Raw genomic sequence first — 17,245 nt, forward strand, 5'->3', positions numbered from 1 at the left:
TCACGCCTCATGCAAACACTGCAAAGAACAGACCCACACAGGCGATGTTGAACTTAATTAAAATTAAAAAAACACCTTAACAAAGTTCAAAAAAATAAAAATAAAAAAAATGGCCCACACAGGCATTTCTTGTGTGCAAAACAAGAAACTGCTGGTGCAGAAAAGCTACGCGAACGTGACGAAGCACGTCGAGCTACGCCAACTACCAACGAAGACGAGTGGTGCGAAAACCCCGATCGTCAAACCGTCCGGCTAGCAATCTGTCGCTCCACCAACATCGCTGGAGGCCTTCCCCGAGCTACCGAAGCCGGCGCGTCAGCTCATCGTCGTCATCGCTACAAACACATGCACAGAGTTCCGAAGTGGTATTTGGTAGACGGCTTCAGAAAGCCTAATAGCGCATTTCGATCACATACCCGAACAGCTTGCAATTGAGACGGATGAATCGTCAATCTCCACTAGAAGTAGTCGAAGCCGGGGTCGCCCGCCCAGCAAGAAACAACGATACGAAGCCGATGACGATGAGCGGGACGAAGGCGCAATTCATAAACGGCTCTCACATCCTACAACCTTGCATAGATAAACATCACAACCATCACGAACCCCACGAAAATCCACGCGCTCTGAACCTTCATCAGCAGCCAAAGCCTCAATATCGTATGTCTGCCTTCTGCACGAAAGTCGAGAACGAACAGCTATCATTGCCTGGCTTTGTCGTTTTCGCGAAACATCCCGGTAACCTACATCGGAAAGAGTCTAGATGGCAGACTGATCCCGCTGAGAGTCCACGATACGACGATACGCTCCCTCCGGTACTGCGTAGCGAGCGGCCAGATATTTGTTTTTCAATGGCACGTTGGCATACTACCTCTGTCACCGCACCGCAAGCATCATCCTCGCTGGCGACTTCAATTGTGTTGTACGCGCATACGACTCATCCAGCCCAAACACAAGCCCGCCTCTCAAAACAGCCGTCCAACAGCTGCAGCTGCATGACACGTGGGAAAAACTCTGCCCACGTGCCACTGGGTTCACGTACGTCAGTCGGGAGGTGCAATCTCGACTTGAACGTATCTACATGTGAGCGCTGGTCTATGAATCAACTTGCAGTCCGCCTACACGCATGTCTGTTGTTTCACAGATCACAAAGCGCTGACGGTAAGAATCTGTTCCCCCCTACTGGGACACGAGCCCGGGCGCGGCTTTTGGGTCCTACGGCCTCATCTTCTTACAGAAGAAAACGATACCGAGTTCCATTAAGTGGCAATATTGGACTCGGCAGCGTAGGAACTATGGATCGTGAATGGAATGTTGGCTATCGTACGCTAAGCCCAGAATCAAATCGTTTTTCGAGTGGAAATCTGGAGCCGTTTTCGCTATGGGCTTGCCTTCGGCGCAAATTTGAATTTACGCAACCCCGTTACGGTGGTTACGGTAGATATGGGTTTCTGTGAAGGCAATCAAATTAACACACAGTGCAGTGGCTGCAAACAGCCAATGTGGTCAAAATGCTGAGTGCGCTGGTGGGAAAGTTTTCTGAACAGTTGTGATTGCAATCGCTTCGTACACTGACTCTGCATGAAAAGGTAATAATGCTAAACACGTTCGGTACATCTAAACTGTGGTACCTTTCTTCGGTGCTGCCTCCGTCTGGTATCCACACGGCGAAAATCGATGGGGACGTACCTGTGGAGAGGAATGCCTGCACGCGTTCCCATTATGCAGATGGCACGGAAGAAGGAGCACGGCAGCGTGAATCTACATACTATGGCGCTCAAAAGTCGCAGCTTGGCCACCAACAGGCACATCAAGGAGATCGATTTCCTATTACAAATCCTTTCTAGTCCACGCAAATCGCCGCACAGTAATTCCCATGGATCATCCTGACCAGGGAATCAATTTTTTTGGAATGCGCATGCGAAACAAGCGACAAAAGAGAACCAACGACAAAGCTTTGTTTTTGTCGGAGATAATAATGACAAAGATCCGAAAAATGTTGTCAGCAACAAAAAAGAAGACAATCTTGTTGCTAACTTTTCATCCCGTTATTTTGCATTATTTCTAGTGAAAATTTCGGTTTTATGCTATCATAGTTTCTTCTTTTATGGAAATATTCGAGAATCGAACAATGATTACAAAATTAGCAGCGTATTTTCGGAGATATCAGAGCATGCAATGCAAAGGATTCTTGTCATATTGTGTTCGGGTTCTGATAAAGGTTTGTCGCTAGGTGCGTTTGTCAGTAACAAACTCTGTTGATGACAAAGAGTATATTGTTAGGCGTTGCTCGAATATTGATTCCCTGATCCTGACACAAAATCAATCCTTTCAAATGTCTCCCAAATTTTCATCCATATCCGACAAAACTCCTCCGCCGATCAAATCCACCAGCACTTCGTCCAGCAAAAGGAGCTGCCAAAGGTAGAACGAAACAGTCCAGCAGTCAGCAGGCCACGCGTGTGGCGTAACATCGGAATGAAAGAGCTGTCATCTGTGCAGCGAACTCAACTTTTTTTTTACTGGTGAATGGTAAAACAGAGCAGCGAAGACTGCTGCACGCTGCACGTAATGCAACGCGTGACGGATGAGAACTGCCAATACTGGGGCACCCAAACAGCTGAAAAACTCCAACACAAATTTTATTCCTCGTGTCGGACCGGCATGGACGGTTCTCCAGTAGAAGCTTTTGGAATTAATGGGTGGATGGAGACGGCTTTCGTTTTACGATCTGATTAAACCTGGGGTGGTGCGCACCTCGACGGTTGTCCGACAATTCGCGGTAAAACATTCCGCGGTGTACCATCTCCCGGTCTGTACCATTTTGCGGTAATCTGTTTCGCGGTGTACCATTTCGCGGTAGTTAGCTTCCTTGTTTAACTTCTTTTTTGTATCTTTATAAGAATGATCAATCCCTTCCCTATTTTCTATCACGTATTAGCTTATGCTATTTTTTCTTATCTGCCAAAACTATATTGCATTTTTTTGCAATTGCAATTTTAATTATTTATTTTATATCGTATATTTTGAAATTGTAAATACAATAGCTCATTTATTTTGCAAAATGAGGGAAATACACTGTATAAAATCGAATAAGGTCAAATTTTCCGTTTGGCGTCTTTGCATGGCTTCTTTTAGCTTTTCCTCCTTCATTTGGAATTTCAAATTCGGTTGCTGCAAAAAATCGCCTTGCAGATTGCGCAGAAACTTTGCAGATGTTTCTTTCTCCTCCTGCTGGAAAGCCCGTAGAATTTGAAGTTCGTTTTGTCTTTGAAGAGTCCTGCAAACTTATTATGCCAACCTTCTACGGCATTCGATGTTCTCGGCAGGCCATCTTCGGTACTTGCCGCCACCGACCAGAATGCAGGAGCAAATCGAGGTTTTCCTCGACGTCCATTCGGTTTTAGTTTTCCTAAAACATATGTTTTTTCGAAATAGTCGAAGAATGGTTTCATGGAAATCGGTGATGAAGCACGGATGGCGGCTAGACCTTGTTCAACTTCCTGCGGTTGTAAAAAGGCCAAAGCCTCTGTCTGCCTAAATGCCATATGGCATTTGATGGATTTATTATATGTGCTGACAAGTCCCAACTTTTGAATATGCTTCCACATATTCTTGGCTAGGTGGAAATTGCATCCGCGCTTGGAGGCATCCGGGAAAATGCTCGTCACTGCATTAATCTCAGCAGTCTCGAAATCAATCAATATAACCGTAGGATCAATCTTGATCTTGAATTCTTTTGCTGCGCGTTTAAGCAGCTTGAATGCCTTTTCGTAAGTTGCTTCTTTTTTGTTCGGTAGCAAAAAATAAGCAAGCGGCACGAAAACGTTACCGTTTAGATTTTCCAACACGCCATGAATTGAGAAAAAGAGAGCTAACCGCGGTGGAGGTTGGTACTCGGATTCTGATGGCTTTTCCGCAAACGTGACCTTTAAGTGGTCTTGTTGTGTAGGGGTTATCACGCCTATCTAGAGAGTAGGAGGTTGAGGGTTCGAGTCCCTCCAAGACACGTGGATTCTTTTTCGCAAATTTCATATCAATTTGTCCATTTCGAAACATATGCTGTGCATATGCACAGCCAAGATATTTAACAAAAAAAAATGGTTTTCGTACGGCCGAGTTGCCGAATAATATGCAATTAAAATGAAAACTGTATTGAAAACTGCAATTGCAAAAAGGCTACATGTTCTAGCCCTCATGTTGTGCCTTCAAACAAATTGCATTCGTTAATTATTGGCTGCCGCATAACTTTGAGATTTACTGCAATGAGAATAGATAGAAGGTGAGGAAGAAGACCAAATGCAAGTGTATTAGTAGATGATGGAAAAAGTAAACAGCAAATGGTGACGTACATATTTGCACAGCTTCTTATGGGAGCTCGTTCGAATGTAGAAGTGAAAGCTTTTTCGCCATACACAAAAGGCACGCACACAATATATGGATTTCCATACCTTAGTATTTATTTTCATTGGATTTACTGCTAGTAAAAACCATGGCAGTTGTGTTGCTCTCGCTCTCGCGATACTCTCAAAGAAACTTTTTTCCAAAACGTCAACAATGCTTTAGGTGGGGATGATGCATAACGCACTACTGAAGAAAGCCAATTGTAAAACTTATTCAAGGCAATTCCTTGCTTTGTACTGTGCATTAACAGTTATAACTGTGCCAACTACCTGATATTATTACACAATTATTCATAAATACAATTATTGGAAGCTTGTTTTTAACTCTGCCTGCATTGAAGTTTCATGATTGGTACGTGCGTTTGATTCCACTCCTCTCTATATCGATCAGCTGTTGTGAATCCTCTCAAAACTCTCACGTGTTTCAACTTCCCGAGTTGAAAGAATACTTTTTCGGTATCATTTAACAGATCAAAATACTTTTTGCAAGCAATAATAAATCTAAATTATGATGAAGGTATTTGTCAAGTAATTTGACTTGAAATTATGCACATGAAATGACGTTGAAAGTTTATTTAATGAAACATACAATCCATTGTATCTTTCCATTATCAAATGAGAAAATGTTTGTAGGATTCGTGCGAAAGATGATAAAACTAAATATTCTTACACTAATTGAATCATTTATTTGCAAAATTATGAAGAAAATGATGCATCGAACCACGAAAGGTTGATGCTTGAATCGTGTTTGGAAGCCGTAAGGTAGGCAATTATTTTTGGTATGTTCTGCGAATGAAAGCGATTATATCGTGATTCGAGAAAAGCATCATGAGGGCCCATTTACAAACTACATGACGTTTTAGGTTGTGGGAAGGTACTTGTCTGAACGTAAAGGACTTTATAAATTTCAGAACCCTACCATACATGAAGCATTACTAGAGGCTTGGTGTGGGTTGAGTTTAGCGTTATGTAATTTGCGAATGAAACTTGACCGCTGAGTGGATTAACCTGTTTTTACAAAAAATCTTAGCAACCTAATCGCAAGCATCGGATATTCTATCTGCAGCTTTCGGTTATTTTCTCCAGTACGGGTTATTGGTGAGAATGTTTTGATTTTAGAGTTTCACCTATACTAACGTGGTGCTACAAATCGAAAGCGCATGCCACCATTTGGCTACGGGTGCCCCCAGTATTGTCCAAAAAAGTTTTGGTTAATTATGTCGCTTTACTAATGGAAATTGTGAAATAAAAATGATAGCTGAAATAGTGTGGTTGTTATCCATTCATCTGATGTTCGAAAGCAGGTATGTTCATTCAGAAAACTCTCAGAAAAATATATTAAGCTCTTTTAGTGGAATATATTAAACCGTCTAAGACGAATTAAGTACTGTCCATTTAATACTGTACTGTCCAGTCAAGTACAAGACACTGAAGACGACCACACAGTTGTGGTCGAAATACGTATCTGCAAAGATAACAAAAATTAACTGGTGGAATTAAATGGACAGTACTTAATTCGTCTTAGACGGTTCAGAAAACTCTTTTATTGGGCAAAAGAAAAACTCTAGCACAGCCAGCCTGCATAAGTCAACGAAACATGGCTGCTAAAAAACCGAGTCAAAGTGATTTTTCACGCAAGATAATTGCTTTTAATAGTTTAAGAAATGTTTAAATCTAGAGTTATGATACAGATATGTGTTTGATACACTTTTCTAAAGAAGCAGTGGTTAATATCTCCCTACAAATCGACGTATTATCGCTGAAATATTGGATTATTTGCGTGATGAGCCAATGTTACATCCAGGGCCAACATTACCGCCGGTTACCCTATATCCACTTTGTTGATAACTCTAAAAACAAAATTGATGTTAATGATTTAGTTTTTCACCTTGAATTAGACTTTTGAATTCCAAACAATATCGTGAATACTTATAAATGACAATAAACTGAATTTTAAACAAAAATAAATAAAAATAAATAAATAATAAAAATAATAATAGCCGCAAGTTGAAATTCTCCACGGGGTGCGACAGACTGTATTCTATCGCTTGTTTTTAAACGTGCGCGGACTCGCTTGCAAAACCGCTTACTGTATAGTATTCAATCTCTCGTTGACTTTCGGAGTGTTTCCGAATTACTGGTAACAATCATATAGTCACTCATGAGAAAGGCGACGCGAGGCAAGACATAACACAGTTCTTACAATCGTCAACAATTTAAAAAATATGGGGGGTCCCGATTTCCAGCTCATCCACCAAACCCTCGTCAGTCGCCAGAAGCGCAGTCCGTACGGGGGCATTTTGAGGAACGCGCCTCACCGACACGGCTGCCGACGACTGACCTCGATTAATGGCAACCGAACAATGCAACGATCACTGTATTCACCACATGGACAAATGAGCACAATGGACTTACGATGATATGGACTGGTAACGACAACGATAACGAAATATGGATATCTACAGATAGATTATGTGTGGATAGTCGATATCTCCCTCACATGATATTCTTTAAATTCGAAGTAATTTTCCAATGCAGTTTCACCTCGCTAACTCGATGGTGTCAGAATTAGTTCGCATGCACGATATAATTAGAAGTTAGAAGTGATAAGCAGGGTTTGAATCCAAATGAGAATGAGCAAATCACTCACTTTCATGTCCGTATACACTCTCGATAGGTGGCATACCATGAGACACGTTTTTCGATAGCTGTTACGATAATGAACAGATTCGGGGGGCTACAACCCATGATAAATTTCTTCCAATAAGCCACAAATGCGGAGGGCACCGGTTCTGATGATGCATTTCAACTTGTTTTAAACATCTGTGCGGAAAAAATATGGTCCCCAACATGAAATGAGCGAGAACAAAGCATTTTATCAAACCCCATCGGTGGGGGCCGCCTATCCGAATCAGTTTTTATTCCAACTTGTATTATACAAGTGCAAGTGGGCCTTCCTTACCGTGTGGTAAGACGCGCGGCTACAAAGCAAGACCATGCTGAGGGTGGCTAGGTTCGATTCCCGGTGCCGGTCTAGGCAATTTTCGGATTGGAACTTCCCTGGGCATAAAAGTATCATCGTGTTAGCCTCATGATATACGAATGCAAAAATGGTAACCTGGCTAAGAAACCTCGCAGTTAATAACTGTGGAAGTGCTTAATGAACACTAAGCTGCGAGGCGGCTCTGTCCCAGTGTGGGGATGTAATGCCAATAAGAAGAAGAAGATTACAAGTGCAATAGTTTTGTTTTCGTGGCTTGTTATGATTCGAAGAGGTTTTTGCCTCTCTTTTATCGTTATCTATTGAGAGCGATTTCTGCAATCCCTGGTGATAAGCGATAAGCGAAAAGTGAGAAATGAGAAGTGGGAAGTACGAAGTAAGAAGTGATTAGTGGGAAGTGAGAAATGAAAACTGGAAATTTTAAAGTGCGAAGTGAGTAGTGAGAAGATAGAGGTTAGAAGTGATAAGTGAGAAAAGTCAGAAGTGAGATATAAGAAGTTAAAAGTGAAAAATTGGAAGTTAAAGAAATAAATAAAGCGAAGTAAAAAGTGAGAAATGAAAAGTGAGAAGTTAGAAGTGAGAATTTAGAAATGAGAAATTCGAAATGCGAAGTGAAAATTGATAACTAAGAAATAAGAAGTCAGAAGTAATAAGTGAGAAGAGAAATAAATAGTAAGAAGTGAGAATAGAGCAGTGGGAAGAGGAGGGTGAGAAATGAGGAGTGAGTTGTGAGAAGGGAGTAAAATTAAAGCTTTAAAAAAAGGAAGAAGTGTGGACTAGGGAACGAGAAGCAAAACCGAGATTCTCTTTCCTCCTTTCTTTTCTTCTTCTTCCTTCTTTCTGTCTTTTATTTCTCCACTCACTTCTCACTTCTCAGCATCTTGCTTCTCACTTTCCAATTATCATCATTTCGTTTCTCACTCCTTGCTTCTGTTTATGTCATTAATCACATCCTACTTCTCACTTCGCAACTATCACTTCTCACTTTTCATCACTGACTTCTCACTTCTCATTTCTCACTTTACACTACTCACATGTTACTGCACACATTTCATTACTCAATACTCACTTCCGTTTTTCAGTATTCACTTTTCACTACTCTGTACTTGTTGCGAATATCTAATTTCTCACTTATCAGTTCTCGCTGTTCACTATTCACGCCGAACATCTCACTTCTCACTTCACTTAATAAGGAAACAAATTTTAACTACTCGGACGAATATAAATGTGTTCTCTATCTCGATACCTCCCTAACCTGATGGTCCCTTCAATATCGAGTAAAGGAGATTTCACTGTAACTTTATCAGATACAATTGATTTCTGAACAGACGGCGATGTGGCAGTTTTGAACTTAATGACGGAGCAGGCAAAATTCAATGAAGTTGAAGAGAGGGCGTCCGAGGTGCGGCAATCGGTTCTGTGCAGAAGTAACGATTGACGTCAAAAACGCATTTAACAGTGCCAGCTGGGAGGCCATTGGGAGCCGGACGTGTCACTGGCGGTCTCTGATTGTCCACCACTTTTTAACGGTCATTCGCTTTTGCGGGCGATCGCTCCTGTCAAATAAGCTAAGACACAACTCCGCTGCAATGTTAATACACATAGGTTGGTGACTGAGCTACGAAAACTTCGCGAGCCATTATGGGGGTGGCGGCAGTGTTCGATGATTTTTAAACATGGCGTTGTGGGCAGCAAATTTGAATTATTTTTCATGGGGTGACACGCCGGTTCGTCGGTGGTAGCGCCGCAAGGCTAAACGCTGTGAAACGTTATGTACAACGGGGTGTTAAGGTTCAAATGTCATACATAAAATCGACTTCTTTTTCTTGCTGTTCGCTTCTTTTTTTTGCGGAGAGCCTACTCATTCGCTCAGATCTGATTTTGTACAAAGTACACAAACATTTCAAAAGGTATCAAACTCTATATATTTCCACAAAATATTAACGTCCTTTTCAATACCTGTACAGCGCACAGATTATAGTGATACGCATAAACAACCTCAAACATGCATCTGAGATTGATTTGTTGTGCATCCTTCTCCTAATTACACAATTTCCTACATGCATTTTACATGAATGTAAAATTATGATGCAGTTGGCTACCTTCTCAAATGTTCGTCCAGATTCAATGGATTGTTTACATGACCATATGATCGGTCTTCTCTTTGTGTACATGAAAAGTGATGCCATTTTAGCATTACATTATTATTTTAGCATTACATTACATTATCAACACTTGAATTATGAAAAAAATAAATAACCTGCGTTGCTTATGAATGCTTGCATTTTCACAGTTCTAGCTCACATCTAATATTTAGTGTCAATATATAGCATGAAAAGCATATATAGCAAAAAAGTAGAAGTTGCCCTAAGGCGTGAAGATCTTCGGATTCGCGGATGATGTCGCCCTAACGATAACCTGAGAGTAGCTGGAAGAAGTAGAAATGCTAATGGCGGAGATGAACGAATGACGCAGTTGAAAACTGGATGAATGGAGTCAAGCTGCAGCTTGCTCACCAAAAAATAGAAGTGATGATGGTCAGCAACTGCCATACTGTTTGTGCGGGCTTTGAGGCATCAAGGAGTTATGATCAACGAACCGTGCCGGCGAACCGGAAGTCTTTTGCTAACCTGCAGAAGAAAGAAAAAGGAAGCACTTCGGGTATGTAAGATATCGCCAGTGCGGAGGTCATTCTCCACCGGAACTGTCGGTCCGCATCTGCAACCCGAAGTCGGCGCGATGCGCGAAAACATACCCTGCGAAAGCCGCTGGAAGTTTCCTTCGCGGAACTGGTGGACAACCTTTGACGCCGGTAGGAGTGTCAGGAGGATTCAAGTAAGGAAGTATGTGGTACGAACGCCGAGAAGAGATCAAGGCAAGGAGAAAAAGGGACCCGGCTAACACCTTTTCGAGGGGAAGGAGCCCAAGCCTATTCACCTTGAGCAGTGCTCGTTGTCTGTCCCAGATTTTTGAAGGCCTTGTGGTTGGCGACGTGCAGCCATGGACCGAGCTGAATGAAGAAGATTTTTATGCACTGCACAGGCCGCTCCGGCCTTAGTCTGATAATAAATAATAAACCCTTGTAAAAGAAAAACACACACACAGACGCACATTCACACACGTTTCTATTAGTTCATTGTCATAATGCTATCAATTTGTAGCATTGTATTCTTCATTATATATGTATTTATTATATTATTCAGCTAAGAACTTTTCATGAAATTTCTCTGTAAATATTTGTACAGCACGTGCCCATTAATAAATTACGAAGCTTTATTCATAAAACAAATTATAGCAAAACTAAAACTTACCAGGTTAACCGGGCGACATGATCGGTTTTCCGCTTCGACGATTTTATAAAGCCTAAAAACTGCAGTTCGGCCACTGCCCTTGTAAACCGTGCTCTGAAAGTGATGCCAAATTTTGAAATGGGAAATATTATTCGTATCATACACACTCACTGTATCTTGGGATCAACCTGTCGCTCTTGAGTGTCATCAGCTCCAACTTCATCGACAACGGAGCGGAAAGCCTGCAGCCAATCGAACAGATTGATCATCCGTCCGCACTCCAGATGCAGTTTGTACGCCACCGACAAATCCGGAAGCGTCGGAACTAAACTGCAATCTTCGTCCAGTGCGCAGCATTTGCAATCCAGATAGTAGTGTGGATTGTTGAGTGCCGTATGAACTGCTCCACGTGGCGCTCCTACTATGTGCCGTCGAATCGTAGCCGAGTCGCTGTACACAAACAGTTCTATCAAGGGAGGGCCTCGATTGAATGGACGTAGATATTTTCGGAAAATGTCGTTGGTGAGGTGCGAAATCATACTACTGATCGACCTCATGAATGGAGATTCCACTTTCGGTTGACGAGCAGCATTCAAGAGTTTTTCTTTCAACTCTTGACGATTCATTTTTGGCGAAACGATCGAGGATCCGGTCTCGGATGCGTCTATCAAAACTCGTTCCATACCAGCTGAACAAATTTCCTTAGTAAATCGTTCCAAATTATTGTAGATCGTCTCCAATGCTTCCAGTTCAAAAATTGTTTCTCCGTTTATCGAAGCCTCATCGTTTCTTCTCATATATTTGTCGATCACTTCCAGCATCTTAAGCAGCTTCGAGAGAATTTCTTCTTTGGACATGAATGACACAAATTGAATGCATTCCCGGTATTCATCTGTTTGGGTTACATCCGTGGTTATGCACTGAGAGTAAAGTTCTCTCAATTGTTTTCCCAAAGGAGCTTTAGGTAAGTCCTGAACCAGGACCAGTAGCACCTCCAGTGTGCAATGAAAGGTGAACCAGAAGTTGTGCACTTCTAGTAGTATCGATGGTAACATTCGACGTAGGTAGTCATCTTTTGTCAGATAATCCACCACTTCCTGGGGATTATTTAGGGATTCGATCAGCCGTCGAAATGATAACAACTGCCTGATGTCTTCCAAATCAGCAGCACTCAGCTGTTCCACAATTTCTTCCAAATCTTCTCGATCACTAGTCACGCTGCATAGAGCATACATGGATCCACGGCAATAATGTTCCATGAGAGCGTACTGAAAATAAATAATAATTAAAAAAGATTCAACCGTGTAGGTACATGCGAAAAGTAGAAAAGTCGTGTTAAGTGTTGTCTTGTGGTTACTCACCTTGAATCCCTCAATGAATCCTTTCACAGAGAAATCATAAAACAAAAATATGTCAGTCAAAACTTTATACATTTTGCCAGACAAATGAAACGGACAGTAGGGTGTCAGTAAAACATTCTCCAGTACCTTGTTCAAATTCACGATCGATGGTTCGGTTTGAAATATGCTTAGCTTGATTTTACTTGTCACATGGTATGGCAACACGCTGTGAATTGTTGTCACCGACGTAGCCACGCCGAATATCAGCACAAATGGTAATTCCGCTGCATACGAACTGGAGATACAAAAGTCAACATCATCTAATATATCTGAAGAAGTACCAAACTTACTTTAGTACCAGCAACAAATCCTGCAGCACTTCCGGATTAAATAGCTCAAAATCCGGCACAATTACCGTGAGATTAGGTTTTCGGTCCAGATGTTCGTGCTTCTCCAGATACCATGCTCGCAACACCCCTAGATTCAGCTGATTTCTTCTCAATCGACGACTCTCGCTATCGTCCTCCTCCAACGTACGATTGTCTTCAACAAAGCCGGAAACGAGCGTCTCCACGGCAGCCTTCATGGTGGGACAATCCCTAGACTGCAGTAGCACTACCAGCGAAAATGTGTTGTTTCGAATTTTCCCGGCCAACGTTCCAAACTGAACCATATGATCGATTTGGTTGATCCCGGTCAGCAGAGCGGCCGTTGGCAGGACGCCACCATATTCCAAGCTTTGGTAGCTTCCCTCCACGAAGCTGAGCAAATCGTCTAAAATTTTGCTATAACTGCCCGACTGGAGCCTGTCCAGTTGGTCTCGAATCTTAAGCCATAGTTTCCGGTAACTTCGATACCACAAAGCGTTCGTCGTCGCACGATCCAACAGGCTGTTACATTTTTGCCGTTGACGGCGGGTTTTAGCCTTGGTGGCACCGTTTTTGAACACGAAGACGCCCTGAACGATGGAATGTTGCAGCGGTTGAGAATTTAATGAATAAATGCTACAAAATACTCACCTTTGAAACTGAAATTGTGGAGTCCATCGTATTATTTCTAATTAATTGATTTTATCGAAATTCAACCAAACAAAAACAATTGAATTCACATTATTTTGCGCGCTTTCAAACTGCTGTGAAGCTGAGACTGTGAAGCAGGGATGCCAGATGATATTTTCATATGTCTTCACAGTCGTTTAAAAATGTCTTCAAATGTCTTCAATATTAAAATTATGATTATCAGCGAGAAATTTCAAAATCAAATAGGTTTGTAAATTCAATAATCTCCTTGTTTTACTGATGTGGAATAATGTTAATTTTCTAAACATACAATTTCAAGAGAATATTCTTTAAAATTCTTTAATTTTTTTATAACGAGTTTCCCCTGGATTTTGCACTGATTCGGATGTTTTAATTGAATTTTCACGTGGAATTCTTCCAAATTTCTTTTTAAAGAATATCCTTTTGGGATTCCAAACTTACTGTGAAATACTTGAAGAAACACCCAGACTACTGGAACTACTGGAGGAATTCGTGAAGGAACTACTGAAGGAGTTCTGGAGGATCCAAATGAATTCCTGGATGTTTTTTCGGAAAAATCCTTGAAACTTCCGGACCATTGTCTTGAAGGGATTACAGAAAAAATACCAGGAAGATTTTTGGAAGAAATTCATAGAGGAATTCGCAGAGAAAATACTGGAATAATGTTCAAAGATATTTCTAGAAGAATAATCAAAAGAATTCAAGGAAGAATTTAACGAAAGCACAGAGAACAGACATGGAGGCCCATACAAAATTTTGTTGAAAACGTATGTAAAGCTCCGCAGCGCCGCCAACGCAGACTGCCCGACATACAAACTCAATTTCACCAAGCGATAGCGTTGGCTTACACTACGTAAACAAAGTGATGCTGCCATCTAGTAATGAATAGGAATGAACACTAGCGCTGAAAAGTAAAATACGGCTAATTTTTACCAACATTATCAGCACACTAGCACCGCGTAACGGGGGCATAACGACATACTTCAAAATGACCAGTACAAAGCTTTACACAACCACACGATCAAAGATGAACGTCTGTTCTCTGTGACGAAAGTGTGTAGCAAGTTTCCTCTGAATTTCTTTTAGGGAGATTTTCCCGTAGAAATTTACCATGAAAATTATGAGAAATATCCATTTAACACCAGCACAATTTCAATTTCCACAAGAAAATTAACTCCAATAATTTTCATAGAAAATTCTTACGAATATCGAATTTCGAATTTCGATATTCGTAAGAATTTTCTATGAAAATTAATGAAGTCAATTTTCTTGTGGAAATTAAAAGGGGATATATTGTGGGAGTTGTAGAAATTTCATTTCTCTTGCTCATAATTTTCATCGGAAATTCTCTTTATTTTACACGAAAAATTCTTTGAAATTTCCATAGAAAATTCTTTCAAAAATTCACGGAAAATTCAAAGAGTTTCCCGTCGGATATTTAGAGGAAATACCGAAAAGATCAAATGAATTCAGAAGGAGTTTAGAAAAAGTTCAGGTTCTAGCTCAACGGTTGAATAGATTGAATCAAGCCATAGAAGAGCTCAATTTAGTTTTGCCGTAAATTAGATCGGTCATTGCGCTCCGATATAATAATCGAAATATCTTTTTACATACACGCCATCGGGATTTTTTTTAACCAGCGCTCAACTCAAAGTTAAGTGCGTATGTGGTCTAAAATGCGTTGGATTTATCAGCCAGCTAGTGTGAATGTATTTTTATGTTTGAGATTCTATGCCCGAGACAAATATTATTTTTATTTTATTTTGTATAATTTACATATAGAAGTATTATAAGTAAGTAAGAAATACAATTATATTTTCTCACGCTGGCTTATTGATTGTCTTCAAGTTTCTTCAAACAAGTAGATAAGTCTTCAAATATTTTGAAAAGTCTTCAAATTGTCTTCACGAAATAAATGTCTTCACAGAGATTCAAATGTCTTCAAATTGAAGACATGTCTTCAAATCTGGCATCTCTGCTGTGAAGGTTATTGTGCAGACAGTTTGTACTAAAATTTCTCGGTCTATTTTCCACTTCGACGTATATTGGCCCTGACAGCAGAGCAAAAACAAATGGGAGCTGGCACCAGGGGACTGAAGAGAAGGCTAATACGCCTACTCACCATTCGTTCAATATAGCGTACAATGTTTTTGTTTTAATTTCGTTGATTCCATGATATTGTACGTGGATTTCCCTATTGGACCCGACCGTTCGAAATAAGCGCTCCATGAACGGTCGTTGAAATCGCCGTTTTCACCTTCACACCCGTCTTCATAGTAAAATCTGTCAAAACTGACAAGTCTGCCACGTGCTTTTTGCTGTTTCTCTCGGACTTCTCTTTCTTTTTCCGATGTTTTGACATCTGTTTTGATAGACCGAGTGATAGACAAGGAGCAAAAAACAAGGTAATCTACCAAACATTTATTAGTGCTGTCCAATGAGCAGCTCGAAGTAGCTCGAAGTTGTTCCCGTCCTGCTCGTTCTTTTTTGTCAACAAATGGGCATGAGCAGGACAGAGAGAAACTTCGAGTTACTTCGAGCTCTCATTGGACAGCACTATTGAGTTTGGCAAACCTTGCTGGGAAAGGGAACGTTTGAAATAGGCAAGTGAACCGACCTTCGAATCCATTGGTCAAGTAAATCCACAATAACAAAGATTCGGAAGTATCGACGGGCTGTTTTTCGACATAAAAAAGCCATACAAACCTGGGTGGTGCGAATGAAGGGTGCTTGGTGGCCTTGTGTCACTGCTTCTGCCTCATAAGCAGGAGATTAAGGGTTTGATCCCTGGCCCTTTCCAATTTCCTATTAGATAATTTCGTTAATCATATAACTCAATCTCTTTGCAAATCAAATTCTCATTGCTACCAAGTATGATTCTAAATATAGAATTGTTATAAAAAGCTGCCTGTTACTTAGTAGCAGTAAATAAAATGTAAAAATAGATTGGTATTCATTTGTACCCGCATACGAATGCTATATACGGTCGCTATGCTCGTGCAGGCCTCATACAAGTAAGAATGTGTGAGGTTGATGTGCGGGTAGCGATGGTGTGGTAGACGTGTGCGTGGTATTAGAATCCAATAGCATTCAAATTCTAATTGTAAAAATGAATCCCATTAGAATTCACTTTAATACTTTCTCATTACTCTAGTACTTCTAATTCTCATTCATATATTCCTATCCCATAGATCGCATCACTTACCAAAGTGAATCCAGATAAGCTATCCCTTCGTACTAACCCAATATCCTATCCTAAGACTATCGTGGAGATGCAGAGGTATACTCGGTCTCTAGTAGCAACGAGAGTTGAACTAATAATCCTTCCTTCCCTTGATGACCGTAAGGACGTGGCCGGCGCCGTAATTGACTTAGTAAAATGCATTGAATTTCCGAAATTTGCACATTGAGAATGCTAGCTAAACCCAAGCTCCATTCAATTGGTTCCCTGTGCAATTTCGCAAGTTCTAATCAATCACGGAGTAGCAACTACGAATTGTACGGTTATCCTGCTCATGCTCATGCTCATAAAAAAGCCATACAAACCTGGGTGGTGCGAATAGAATCGATTTGGTTGTCATACTGAAGCCAAATTTTTCTATTGTGCCGGAGCCAAACATTGAAGATTGTGGTTATGTTCGTTTCAGATCCTATATTGAGAAGTATTGTTATTATTTGGGAAAAAAATAAAAATAAACTTAGATTGAGTTTTGTATTCTTTGTAACAAATATTTTCATATTATATTTCGAGTTGAAAATTAGTAGGAATGCAATTAAAAAGCACTCGTTACGAAATTTCACGACATTCAACAGCTGATTGAAGCAGGAATGTATGTAAACCATCGTAAAGTCATGTAGAGTCTCGCGCATTTGAGCGCCTTCATGCAGCATGGAAAGCGAAATTCGAAGAGCGGGAAATGTTTGACAGCCAAGTAACTGCAAAATAATTTTGCTTATGGGATTGATTTCAAAATATCCCTCTACTCGCTTGAGAGCAGAAAAGCGGCTCTATCCGCAGCACCCAGATACAAACCAAGGGGTGGGATGCTGAGCACAATTTAATTTGTGTTCATCACACTTCTTGTAATTCTTGGTGCCACAGTGTGTCATAACTTGTGCCTCACCTTAAGTATGCGGCACATTGTCATGTTGACAGTCAGAAATATCTGGCAAC

At 40.8% G+C, this 17,245-nt stretch overlaps 1 protein-coding gene across 1 annotated transcript; it reads right to left on the reverse strand.

The window, feature by feature from the left end:
• Nucleotides 1-10,652: 10,652 nt before the first annotated feature.
• On the reverse strand, nucleotides 10,653-13,179 carry LOC134223719 (origin recognition complex subunit 3). Its single transcript, XM_062702908.1, has 5 exons — nucleotides 13,051-13,179; nucleotides 12,382-12,989; nucleotides 12,053-12,326; nucleotides 10,863-11,959; nucleotides 10,653-10,805 (listed from the first exon to the last, which is right to left on the reverse strand). Exons 1-5 carry the CDS (start codon nucleotides 13,075-13,077, stop codon nucleotides 10,709-10,711), a joined length of 2,103 nt encoding a protein of 700 aa, XP_062558892.1. The 5' UTR covers nucleotides 13,078-13,179; the 3' UTR covers nucleotides 10,653-10,708.
• Nucleotides 13,180-17,245: the final 4,066 nt, after the last annotated feature.

Source organism: Armigeres subalbatus, chromosome 3 (assembly GCF_024139115.2).
Source record: "Armigeres subalbatus isolate Guangzhou_Male chromosome 3, GZ_Asu_2, whole genome shotgun sequence".
NCBI lineage: Eukaryota > Metazoa > Arthropoda > Insecta > Diptera > Culicidae > Armigeres > Armigeres subalbatus.

Bases quoted from the DNA above. Each gene is read 5' to 3' on its own strand.
- LOC134223719 (XM_062702908.1), bottom strand. From the start codon at position 13,077: ATGGACTCCACAATTTCAGTTTCAAAG. The intron at 11,960-12,052 runs GTGAGTAACCAC...ATTTATTTTCAG, and splicing joins GATTCATTGAGGGATTCAAG to TACGCTCTCATGGAACATTA. The intron at 10,806-10,862 runs GTGAGTGTGTAT...CATCACTTTCAG, and splicing joins CAGGTTGATCCCAAGATACA to AGCACGGTTTACAAGGGCAG.